The 13,378-nt window shown below is 34.0% G+C and overlaps 2 protein-coding genes across 2 annotated transcripts; one reads left to right on the top strand and one right to left on the bottom strand.

The window, feature by feature from the left end:
* Nucleotides 1-528: 528 nt before the first annotated feature.
* On the top strand, nucleotides 529-1,074 carry LOC133871710 (uncharacterized). Its single transcript, XM_062309125.1, has one exon. The coding sequence runs from the start codon at nucleotides 529-531 to the stop codon at nucleotides 1,072-1,074; it is 546 nt and encodes a 181-aa protein (XP_062165109.1).
* A 3,923-nt stretch (nucleotides 1,075-4,997) lies between these two features.
* LOC133871338 (uncharacterized) lies at nucleotides 4,998-6,047 on the bottom strand. The gene is made up of 2 exons (XM_062308766.1): nucleotides 5,861-6,047; nucleotides 4,998-5,748 (listed from the first exon to the last, which is right to left on the bottom strand). Exons 1-2 carry the CDS (start codon nucleotides 5,976-5,978, stop codon nucleotides 5,225-5,227), a joined length of 642 nt encoding a protein of 213 aa, XP_062164750.1. The 5' UTR covers nucleotides 5,979-6,047; the 3' UTR covers nucleotides 4,998-5,224.
* Nucleotides 6,048-13,378: the final 7,331 nt, after the last annotated feature.

The following is a 13,378-nucleotide window of genomic DNA, read 5'->3' as shown; positions in this document are numbered from 1 at the left end:
AAAGGTGGCAGAGCTGATTCATGTGGAGTCATGCTGCTGAAAACTGATCTAATATCAGATATTTTTACTGAAGAAGAATCAAAGGTAATTTTGAATATTCCTTTAAGTCCTCTTTTACCTAACGACAGGCTGATATGGACAGGCACTTCAAATGGTGTTTTCATTGTTAGAAGTGCATACCATCTTGGGAAAGAACTACAAGATAACCTTGGAGGACAAAGCTCGGCTAGACTGAAGGACAATGGAATGTGGAAAACTGTATAGGAGTTGGATGTTCCCCATGCAGTTAAAATTTTTACGTGGCGAGTTTGTAGCCGTTTGGTCGAAGATGAAACCATTTGCCATGTTTTATGGACTTGCCTAGTAGCAAGGGATGTGTGGGGAGGAGACTCGTCACTTTTCCAAAAATGTGCTTGGGTGGGCTCCCAATTTTTGCAGTTGTTTGAGTATTGCAGTCATCATTTCAAGAGAGATGAGCTAGAATTAATGGCTATGATAACAAGGAAGATTTGGCTTAGGTAGAATGCAATGGTGTTTGAAGGGCTTTTCTCCCATCCAAATGCTCTTTATAGGGAAGCGATCAATGCCTTGAAGGAATTCAAACAATATAATAAGGAGGATTCCATCCCTGTTGAGGCATCTGTCCCATCTATAGATCGCCTAACTTGGCAACCTCCCCCACAAGGCATTATCAAAGTTAACTGGGATGCTGCGTTAAATATGTCAGCCGGCTGGATAGGTTTGGGAGTAGTGGCCCGGGACAACTTGGGGTGGTGTTTGGGAGCTAGAAGTGTTACTCGTGGAATGCAGATGGAACCAAAGACAGCTGAGGTAATGACAGCTATTTGTGCAGTAGAGTTCAGTAAAGAAGTTGGATTTTTTGAGGTAATTTTTGAATGGGATGCTGCCCAAGTGGTTGCAGACATCAATATGGTTTCTACCAACCTATCTAATACAGGTTATCTAACAGAGAGCATTCAACAAGAGCTGAAGTGGTTTAGAGCAGCGAGTTTTGTCCATGTGCCTAGAGTTCTTAATTCCGTGGCCCATGCTTTGGTTGGAGGTTGCTCATAATATGGTAGATTGTATTTGGTTGGAGGATACTCCACAGAGCATTTCCACTATTCTTGTTAGGGAACAATGTGGTCCCTAGGTCCTTTTGTTTTGGATTAGATTATTTTGTTTATCAATGAAAAATGAGAAGTTTCTGTTAAAAAAAAAAAAAAAAAAAAAAAAAGATAGTTGCACCACTGATCCATGTGGTATACCATAATTACAAATCACTCTATATGGTTTAAAAAGTTCATAAGAGGTCTTTGTGGTAAACTATAATTACAAATCGATCCCTAAAGTCAAATTCCGTTAAAAATTTTGACAGATTCTGTTAAATACTACGTTAGCATCATATCAAACCAATAAGATAGCAACACGTGTCCATCTTAATAAAAAAAAATATATAAATTTATTAAAAAATAAATGCTACCCCTATAGGGGTGGCCGGGACTGGCCATCGGGCCACCTATAGTAGGTTCAGGGGTGAACCGAAGGTCACCCCCAGGCCATTGGGGGTGGCGCGTAAAGTGGCCAGGGGTGGTTGCGCGCCACCCCTAAAGGGATGACTGGGCCACCCCTTCCTTTTTTGTTTTGTTTTTTTTTTTTTGAATTTTAATTTTAATATTTTATTAAGATGGACACATGTCGTCATCTTATTAATTTGATGTAACGTTAACATGGCATTTAATAGAATTTGTCAAATATTTTAATAGAATTTGACTCCAGGAATCAATTTGTAATTATAGTTTACCACAATGACCTCTCATGAACTTTTTAAATTATAGGGAGTGATTTGTAATTATAGCATATCCGGAGACTAGCGATACAATTAAAAAAAAAAAAAAACAAGGGGAGGGGAAACTAATTAGCAACCGGCGATTGAGGAGTACTGGAGTAGGGGCTTTCTCAGCTACTTCAACTCAACCTTAATGATATTGTAACTTGTAAGCAACTACATTTGACCGAAATACAGACAGAAGTCTGAAAATTTGACAAGTCAATTTTTGCGTCGTACGTATGACTATTTGGAACAAAGTCAAATTGGATATGATTACTTTACCCACATATTTTTTTTTTTTTTAAAAAAAAAAATGGGGGTGTTCTCGTCGAGTGTAAGTTTAAGGTTTGATCGATACTCAAAATGAGTGGAAACAATTTTTTGTTTTAAGGTCGATCATGTCGAATGGATGTTCTGTACGGTGTTTCGAAAATTTAATTGGGGCGAAGTCTCAAATACCCTGATTAAAAATAAAATAAAATATATGGCTACCTTTTATATCTTCCTCCTTCTACCCATTTCTTGAGATATATCCAGCTACGATTCTCAGACCAATTGGAGGTATCTTTTATTATAAGATTTCATCGTCACTTTCTTTGTAACAAGTGGGGTAAGCTAAACCTTACCAATTTTTTCTTTAGTCATTCTAGATGGTCGAATTAACCCCTCTAAACATATCTAAGGTGGTCAAGTCACCAATTTTGTCGAATGGAGGTAGGCGAACCACCCCCCAATGGTCATACCATACGGGTGGTGCAGCCACCTCCAAATAGCCATGAGATTTGTTCAAGTTATTATTTTTATGGTTAAATACGTTTGATCCCATGTGGTTTAATTATTTTATTTTTTACCTCATTTAATTTATTTTGTATAGTAAATGATATCTTATTTATAGTTAAAGATGGAGATGGTACTTCTGTTCATCTTTCTGGGATTGGCCGCGTGCCACCCCTGATCACCTCTAGGGTGGCGTGCGGCCACCCCCATTGGCCAGGGGAGGCTAGGCCATCCCTTTCCTTTTCCCATTTTTTTTTTTTTTAAAAAAAAAAATTAAGTTTTATTTATTTATATATATTTTTTTATTAATAGTGACATGTGTCGCTATCTAATTGGTACTGACGTAATGCCTAATAGAATATGTCAAAAAAATTTAACGAAATTTGACTTCGATTTGTAAATTAAGCCAACCACAGTGATCTCTAAATTAATTTTGATACGACATGAAGTGATTTGTATTTGTAATTTAAGCAAATTACAGAGACCAATGGTGTGAGTTTTTAAAATTTTAATTATGTACGAGACATGCGCCATAATTAGATTGTTGTATGCATAATATTTGACGGTTTTCGTAAAAAAGAAATTAAACCGAAGTTTGGTGCTTTTATACTAGGAAAAGCTTATTACTAATTTTGCATTTTTTTTTCCTCTCTATATAATTCAAGCTATGCGTGCCAATAACGTCTTGTAAAGCTACCTCAATCTCTTCTCCAACTTGGAGATGGGATTGAGAATCGGAATTAGGCCATTCACAACCTTTTGTCAAACAACTTTCTCCAAAAACGACCCGAACTTCTTGTTTATTTAAGAATGAACGCATCAGTCTTCTTTCTCATTGTTTTGTCTTGTGAGAATCAGGATTCCATACTGTTAGGCTTGTTTGGGTCCACCTGTCCGATCAGATGTTTCGAATAAATCGGACAAGTAGGCTCTATCGAATAAAAAAAATTTCTCCCAATTATAGGGTATCCCCACTTAGTGTCTAATGTGCAAGTACTAAATGCACAAATTGTGCAGTAAAGTGATAGGCTAAAGGAGGTCCTTTTAGACGCGCCAGTGTTGCATAGAGATTGGTATCAACGACTAAAATGAGTTGATATTCAATGTAACCGAAAGAGGAGTCACTCGAATCAATCCTTTAAAGTTAATAAGATTCCTCAAAAACTTCATCCCATTGGCAACCTGTCTGTGGACAAAGGATTACTTCTATCTAGGGGCTAGGCCTAGGTGTTTAAAGAATTCTAAACAGCAGCAGCACATAATTAAATGAGAAAACTTTATTTTATGTGGGTGTGTACAAATGCCTCAACTTTGTTTATTTTCTTGACCAAATGAATATGTGTGTAGCCTTTCTCTCACAAATTCCCCTTGTCACAAGAAATTGGTTGGGTACTTACATGAGAAGAGATAGAAAGTAAAATCAAATCTAAACCTTTGAAAAAATTTAAGTTATAGGTGCTGCAGCATCTAAGCAAAATCCCAAAACTATTAGACCTAAAACCTCAATAAGTCAAAGGAACAGATGCTTAGATAGTAATTGTGGGTGTTTTCTATCTTAACTTCTATTAGAACAGTTTCTGGTATGGTAGTTGATGAACCTGAAGAACCTATCTCCACTATCCTGCAAAATAGAAAGCTACGTCGGGGGGAATCTGACAATCCCACTTTGAAGCTCTTATCAGTATTATCTCAAATATATATCACTCTTAATCGCAGTGAACCCTCTAGAAAAATACATGTCTAGTTGTGAGGTATTTATATACGAAATGTTGAGAGCGGTCCGGTTTTTCTATTGGACCACCTGTTAGATTCGGAACACTTGTCGACTACTTAGATCATGGGATTGAGGTATATATGTTCAACGATCGTTGCCCAGTCAGTCTTTAACCACCTCGAGATCGTGGAGTTGTGGTATGTGCTCCTTGATTATTGCGGAGTCGGTCCTCAACCGACTTTAGATCGTGGGAGCATCTTCCTTAATGATAGCTATTGTACGGATTGTGAGATTTCATTCATGGTCGCCAAAGGTCGGTTTTTATCCATCCTTAATTTTATGCAGAGTCGGAAAATTACCGACTCTAAGCATTACAGTCTCGGCAATTAGCCGTTGGTCCTAATAGGCCGCGATTCTGGCTCATTGGGCGGAGTCGGGGTTATTTCCCAACAACTTCATTCCTTTGACCATATGCTTATTTTATTAGGTAGTCATTTCCTCCTAAATGGCCGATTCCCATAAATTGAACCCCATGATATTATTGCCTATCACAATGAATTGGGTTGCGAATTCATGTCCTCAAGCTGCTTAAAATATCAATACAACCAACAATTTGACTCAAACAAGTAGGCCGTAATAATAGATCAAATGCATCCATATATTTACATCTGAGACTGAATAACAGCTAGAGGTTTCTTTCTCCAGTTGAAACCTCGATCTTTGAAAACTGATATGCAAATGCTAATACCACCAAACATTTACTCAAAATCCACAAACAAAGAAAACATATTCAATCGCAAATCAAATTGGGTCGTTGAAAATTCAAAATGGCAGTTTAATAGACAAAGATGAAAAAAATTTCTTCAATTCAAGTAGAGAAGAACTTTGTCTGACTGTAGAATTCAGTCTCTCCTAAGCCTTCGAGCCCCAAGTTTTGTCTCTGTGCCAAGCACGGATCTCCCAGAAGCCACAGCCAGAGGGGGTTTCTTATTCTCCTTCCTCATACTTCTAAGCATATATCTTGGAGTCGGAGCCTCGCTCCGCTCCACGGTGTAAGCCGCCGACACCGATTTCCTCAGGGTCTCGAGCTTCTTCGTGCTAGTGCTCTTTTTCGCAGACTCCACCGTTACGCCGAGATTGTACACGCTCTTCCTCCCATCCCCTGTATCGTTCTTCTTCCTCTTCAGCCTCTCGTTCCTTTTCGCACAGTACTCCTCGTAGAACCGACCCCTCTCAAACAGAGTGCTCGAGCTGGCACTGAAAGAATTGGATATCCCAGCGTTGTCCGAATCTCCATCGCCAAATTCTTCGCGTACCTTCTTCGTTAAAGCACGTAACTCGCACGAGATCGAGAGGTACTCGGGTCGGAGATCCGATGCGTCGGCGCCCCAAAAACGGTTCGGTCTCTCGGATTTCGTCAAAGAGCCTGTAAAAATGGAAACAAAAACCGGTAAAGATGCTTATGATTAACAATTATATCTCAGAGAGAGAGAGAGAGAGAGAGAGAGCTATTTTGAGACATTTTTGTCAAGATCCACCTGGTGGGGTTTGCAGAGAGGTTGAGTTTGAGCGAAGAACTCGGCGGGGCCGCAGCCGGACCGGCGATTTAGCCAGCGGAGGCTTGCGATCTGACCTCATTTTTGCCACAGAATACATCTTTGAGAGAGACAGAGAGAGCGAGAGAGATTTGCCTTTTCCTGTGCGTGTTGATTGGTTTTTATTGCGAGACAGAATTTGAATTGGGAGACGAGAAAAGGGGAGCCGACTCCAACGGTTATATTCTTGATCGAACGGCCTGAAATTTTTTGAGATTTAAAACAGTAGGTTCGAATCCTCTAACGTAAGATATTCTTCCATATGTCGCTTATATTTTTCCCTTTCTGGTATTGCAAAAGGTAACCGTTTAAATTTGCATACGTGTCTGCTTAATTGCTAGCATTTCTGTATGTATATATTGTTCTTTCTTTGCATTTATAAATACAAAAATAATTTTTTTTTTAAAAAAAAAAAATACATAAATACAAAAATATTATACCTACATCCGGTCTATAACTTTTTTACAAGTTGATACCATTCGTCAACGTATGATTTAAAGATGGTGTTAATTTCTAATGAATGACTTTAATCACATGCCAATACATGTTAACAAATTATAAAATAATCGTAAAATAATTATAGGCATAGCATTAGTCTTATGATTGTTCACGTAACAGTATAACTCTCGCACTCTAATGGCTTTTCTCAACAAGAAGAACACGTCATAAAGCAGCGTTCAATGACAAAGGGAGGGGGAGGCTTTCAGGGGCCATGCCTCCCCTCCTCCTCTCCCAATTTCTTTAAAAAAATATATGAGATAAAGAATAAAAATTTAACCTATTGGCCCATACCAAAAAACTTTTTTGGCTACCGGGTCCTGTCCATTAGAATTTTTGGTTCCGTTCTTAGCATTAGGCTAGAACCTTCCAGCCTAACCCCAAATTAAAAATCCTATAAATCTCCCATCTATATTAAGGGCGGGGATGAGACCTAATGTATCTTTTTCATTATACACACTCAATCACTAATACTCTCTAGTTATCATAGAGAGTTTTTCCTCTCGTTCATCACTAATATAATTTGAGCATCAAAGTCTCTCCGGTCTTCTGAAATCGATGGGCTTATGACGTTTTTTACATCTTTTCAGATATAGCTCTTCTGTAAAAGAAGGTATGAAATCAAGCATTGGAATGATAAATTAGTTTGTTTCTTATTTGTTCCCCCATTAAAAGATTATAAGAGCGGGTGGGAGGAGGAGATTATCGGATATATGCGTAGAAGATTCGATTCTCTTCAAATGTATGTTAGCTAGCTCCTCCATGACTGGATCGATGGCACGCATGAAATGCAATTTAGAAAGTTCATTGACTTGGAACGGCGTCGTAACCCAATATAAGTTTATACTTTTCTCCCCTTTTTCTTGAACTTGAAATTGCTTATTAATTAATGGACAATGACGAGAAATTAATTAACAAGAAGCTTAAAATATTAAACAAGGATGATGGTCAATGAAGGGACATCGCTGGCCGGAGATAGATTAATTCATATAAGTGGACTTTCTCCAGTATATTTTCAAGGACAAAACTGGTGTGTAAATGCATGCTGCTTAAGTCTACCTTAGCCCATAGAAGATAGAGACGGAATTAGGGAGGGCTTGACTGGTGCTAATTTATAACTTTTTAGTTGGTTCATTAAAATCATTAATGTTAATCATAAAAAAAATAAAAATAAATAACAATGACTATCCACGCCTAGTTTTCGATTCGGGATCCTTAAAAGACAACCAATGATCAGAGTGGTGCACACCGTAAAGGGGGAGGGCCGGGGCTGCGACACCACCTCCGATGCCTAAGACAGTAAGAGAATAAATGCGATAATGAGAAAATACATAGAGATTAGGTTAGTAAAGCATACCTGATTTAGTCTTCTATTGACTTTTTATAGGCCAAATATCATTTATGTTGTGGCGTCACTTATTAATGGGTTGACTTTCTATAATTTTTGTTACATTATGCTTTTCATATATGGTCTTTTTGAAAGTGTACTCCAAATAAGCTGTGTTTTGAGCTTTGAACGGAGCTTTTGAGCTGAGCCTTCATTCCAATAGATTCATTCCAGCAGCCCACATTCCCTTTGGCCTTAACCACATGTGTGAGCAGAAGGAAATGAGGAAAAAAATCCATTCCAATTAATAATTTTAAATTTTACATAGTACATGTTTTTTTTGGACAAGATAGCAGAAAAATTTCAAAACTGAAGGGAATATGCTCCCCTCTAGCTCTATCCCTAGCTACCAGCTAACCTCGTTCACCTCTACCCATTATAATTTTTGTATGACTTCTAACCCATGTCAGCATGTGATTGGATGATATCAAATGCTTACAATTTTTAACTTTAATCACATACTAACACATACAAGAAATTATATGTATAATATATAGCATTACTCCTGCCCATCATATGCCATAATGTATACACAAGCATATGAGTTTACATTTACACAAGCATATGAGTTTACATTTCAAGTCTTCGTTCAAATTGTTGCACAATATTTCAACCACCTACCTCCAGAATAAAGGTGTCACAGCTTGTATATATATATATATATAATATCATATGAAAACAATATAATATATGTAAGGTGTTTACTTTAATGATCATCACCGTTTTATTACTGTGCTTTCTAGAGTCATATTTTGCGTTTTCAGTCAAGGAACAGATTGACCGTCGCGTTCAACTTTCACTGATAGTGGTTGGCCCCATTTCGTCAATATAATTCATTCAACAAATTTACAAACATTTTACCACGCCACTTTTGGAATTACCAAGCGGCGCGCGTATGCAAATTCCTACTTTTTTTTTCTCTCTTTTTTCATCTGTAGCGGCGAAAATTCACCTTTCCCTCTTTTTTTTTTTTTTTTTTTTAATTTTTTAATTTTTTAATTTTTTAATTTTTTAATTTTTTAATTTTTTTTTTTTAATTTTTAATTTTAATTTTTTTTTTTTTTTGAAGGAATTCACCTTTTCCTCTTTGATACGGCGTTTTTGCCTGCTAGTTGGTTGTATGTCACGCTCTTTTATCAATGAAATCTTCTTACCAAAAAAAAATATAAAAAAATTCACATGGCAACTTGTCATCAATTTTATTTTTTATTTTTTTTTTTAATTTCCTCTGGTACAACTTGTCATCATTTGACCTTAATAAGCGTGCACAAGTGCAAGCTAGGAATACCACCGATCTTTAATTACTAATGTAGCACTCTCGATTTATTTGAGACAATCATTGTATAACTTAAGCTTAGGCTCCCAAAATTAAAAAATTATGCATATTTTATAAATTATGCTTTTATTTCACTATTATCTCATTTTGTTAACATGGCAGTACCAATCAGCTTTTAAATTTTTTATTTAAACAACGACTTATTAGCATTACTACATCAACAGAGATGGTATAAAAATGTTGTTTTTGGGGTTACTTTATGCTTTTAACATAGTAATAAGTAAAATACTTACCCAAGAGAAGAAACGACCAATGTTATTTTGTTAGAGAGCCATTCACAATTAAAAAAAAAATGTTAAACTTATGACTCTTTTATAATATGTTGACACATGTTAGCCTATGATTAAAAGGTGTAAACAAAAATTTAGTGGCTAATGCGACTTTGTTAAACTACCATTCATCTCAAAAGCTTAAACTAATAGGAAAAAGTAATTTTAATCGTTTAAGCAAATACTTTAAGACTTCCCCTCACGGTAGACCCCAAACTTCCATTACTAATGTGAGGCCTAACACGTAAAATATTTAATTAAAATGAAATGAAAATGAATAAGACATGGTTCGAACCCAGGACCTTTACCCTGATACTATATTAAATCACTACTCATTCTAAAAATTTAAATTAATATAAAAAAATAAATTTAATTATTTAATCAAGTACTTTAACATGATCCAATCATATTTAACACGTGCCAATAAATTATAAAAGAATAGTCGATACTGCGTTTTTCATTTCCTCTTAAAAAATGAAAAAAAGAAGCGTTGAACTGTGGATAGGCTTTGTACAACGGTCCCAATTAATCTGAACTCAGCATATATCGGATCAAAGGCATGGTTGTGGACCGACTGCGTAATGGCCCAATAAATGGATCCAAACCCAATCACCCTGCTCCTTTTTCTTTTCTATTAATTCCTATTTTGTATGTGTTTTCCAAAATCTTCCTATTTTAATTTTTAACAAAAAGTTTACCCACCTCACTAGCACCAAAAAATCACCAATGTTTAAAAAATTATAAGAAATTAATTGAAAGAAAGAGAGAGAATATCACGTAAATATGAAATGTCTGGACTTTAAATCTATTATTTTACTTGGATTTAAAATCTATAATTTTACAATAAAATCTTGTACTTTCTAAAGGGTGAGGGGTTGGAAAGATCCATGCTCATTGGGTTAACGTTGGATACAAGTCACTTTTAAAAGTTGATTTATAAAAAAATTTCTAAAAATCAATTTACAAAAAGTTTATGTCAATTAATTAACCATTATCTTCTTGGGATATATATATAATTTACAATAAGATCTTATGTATGTAAAAGAGAAATGTTACATGCATTTTTAAGTGCGTACTTTTTTATATGACAATAAAAAAATATCATTGAATTTTGGATTAGATTATTATTAAATTTTAAATTTAATGATAATTTTTACTATCACGTTAAAAAGTGTACACTTGAAAGCATGAAATTGAAAACAAATTTAACGTTTTTTTTACTCAGTCCAAGTGGAGGAATCTTTCAAAGAAGTGGGACGCTACGAGGAATCTTTCAAATTGTAAACGCTAGGGCTCAGTTTGGTAAACATTTTTTAGGAGTAACTTTTTTTTTTAATATTAATAAAATGTGATTGATGTGATTTAAAGTACAAATAAGTTTGTAATTTTTTGTATGGAAAAATGAAAAAAGTTTTGTTTTATAGTGGTTTTTTTTTTATTTATTTGAATGGTAATAAAAAACTTATTTATGTGATATAAAAAGAGGAAAAAAGTTGAAATGTTTTAAAGTTGATTTTTTTATTTTTAAAGAAGTGAAAAAAAAAAAAAAAAATGGGAGGAGAGTGGAGTTGTTTATCAAACGGTGTCTAGAGGATTTTTCAGACTTGGAGTCCATTAATTATATATCACGTGCTTGAAAGGTGCTTGCTAGGTGGGCATGCCAGCAGAGATCGGAGAAATAGGCCCTTCACTCCTTTGTGGTGGAGCAATCGAAGAACATGAAAAGGAAAAAACACATAGGCGCGACCCACCGTGGAGAAGACCCCACCCTGGTAGGCGAGGGAGTCTCCCCAAATTTTTTATTTCTAAAAAGTCACTTATTTATTTATTTATTGTTTTTAAGTTATTGCTGATTTGGCATAATAACGTGGTGTTGGGTACATGTGGCGAACGTTGATGGGCCTTGACATGGCACAACGTTAAATTATTAGGCTGAACATAGACAGAGTGATTAACGATGTTAAATAAGATGTTCACATGAACTATTATGATACTTTTTAAAACCGAATTGACTATTTGATGTAATACTTTTAGCTTCTTCTTCGATCTCTTTACTACTAATGCTACTCTTCACACTTTCACACTTATTGACATCACAAGTTTTAGTGTTTTAAGTAACTTTGTACGTTAATTACTTTAAAAAGAATCAATTAAAATACGTTATGTCAGCTAATATGAAATTAGCGAAAATAGTATTATTTCTCACTAAATACCCTTAATAAAATAAAACAATAATAATAATTAAAAGAAATACATAAAACCAAGGGTGGTAGAATTTAAAAATTAAAAGAAAAATTACTATTTTTTTTTTTAAGAAATTAAGAAATTTCGTTTTTTTTTTAAAAAAATAATTAATTATTTTTTTTTTAAAAAAATAGTTTTTTAAATAAAAATTTCGAAATAATTTTTTTCTTTTTTTCTTTTTATTTTATAGGGTTATTTTTTTATTGAAAAAATTATATGGTTATTTTTGTTTTGTTTTTTGTTTTTTAAGTCTTGGAGGGTACAATTACAATGTTTTGATAGTTTGGGAGGGACATTATCTCAATTAAAAGTTTAAAAAAACATTATCAATTGAATTGAATGATAATTCGAATAAGTATACAGACTTTTTCCTAATAAAAATGACTCTAAAATATTAGAATGCTATTCTCATTAAAAAAAAGAAAAAGAAAAGTCAAATGGGAAGCTGTGAGCTACTTGAATACGCAAGCAAGTTAAGTTAATAAAGAGACAACAAAAAAAAAAAAAAAAAAAAAAAAAAAAAAAAAAAAAAAGCATGGTGACATGCGTGGGGCTACATATAAGTTAATAAACTCTACATATAAATAGAGTTTATTGAAATTATTTGATCCTTTTCATCTAATAAATATTTGTCATTCTTCTTTTCAAATATCATAAACAAACAAACTGTCTCGCGCGTGTTAGTACAATTATTCCAACACCAAAAGCCAATCAATTATTCCAACACCAAAAGCCAATCAATTATCAATTATCTAATAAATATTTATAATTGTTCTTTTCAAATATCATAAACTAACAAACCGTCCCATGTTAGTACAATTATTCCAACACCAAAAGCCAATCAATTATCTATAACAAAAAAAAAAAAAAAAAACCAATTGGAGTTTTCCACATGGATTTGGTATCGAGTATTGACAGCAACTATTTCAAGAACGTTCATATATATCTCAAGAAATCCTAGAGATTTATTGTAGTTTTTTTTTTTTTTTTTTTTTTTTTTGAGTTGGTATAAAAGAAAAGATGAATAGAGAGATAATCGGTTCCTTCTAATCAAGTATGAGAATAATTTTTTTTTTTAGTGATAGTAAAAAGTGATTGATGTGATATAAAGTATAAAGAATTTATATGAAAAAATTAAAAAAATTTGTATTGTATTGATTTTTTTTATTTGAATAATAAAAAAAAATTATTGATGTAATGTAAAAAGAGAAAAAAAAGTTAGAATATTTTGAAGTTTGTTTTTTGAAGAAGTGATAAAAAAAATAAAAAAGAGAAAGAAAGAGAGAGGAGGGGTTGCCAAACGGAGTCGTAGTTTTTTTCATGTCAACATAGAAAGATCAAAAAAGACCGAGTAATTCTACATATACATTAAATGTCCATCAAAAAATCAGGTGACATTTAAATTCACCATTGGGCATGTAATTAATTAAATTGTGATTTTAAAAGCTACATTATTTTTTTAAGGACACTTAATAGATACTTAATATACTATATAATTACTCAAAAAGACCCGAATAGATGTTCTAGAATTTTTTTGGGAAAAATGTTAGGGGTACTACAACTTTTACAAACATGGCATTATACCTAAAGACAAAAAATACCCTTTTAGCAAAAATCATTATTTCAAGACCATCCAAAGTCTCTATTCCTTCAACAAAAAACAAAAAGAGACCGACTGATTTCTCCAATCAGGACCATCCATTTGACAAGAGACAGGGAAAAATATG

This window comes from Alnus glutinosa, chromosome 6 (assembly GCF_958979055.1).
Source record: "Alnus glutinosa chromosome 6, dhAlnGlut1.1, whole genome shotgun sequence".
NCBI classification, from domain to species: Eukaryota; Viridiplantae; Streptophyta; class Magnoliopsida; order Fagales; family Betulaceae; genus Alnus; species Alnus glutinosa.
Note: the sequence above shows the minus strand (reverse complement) of the source record. Positions and strands in the feature narration are given on the sequence as shown.

What these genes read in the sequence shown, in the direction of transcription:
- LOC133871710 (XM_062309125.1), top strand. Translation starts at nt 529, where the DNA reads ATGGTGTTTGAAGGGCTTTTCTCCCATCCAAATGCTCTTTATAGGGAA.
- LOC133871338 (XM_062308766.1), bottom strand. Translation starts at nt 5,978, where the DNA reads ATGTATTCTGTGGCAAAAATGAGGTCAGATCGCAAGCCTCCGCTGGCT. An exon ending in CTCTCTGCAAACCCCACCAG is followed by an intron (nt 5,749 to 5,860) that starts GTGGATCTTGAC and finishes CCATTTTTACAG; the next exon opens with GCTCTTTGACGAAATCCGAG.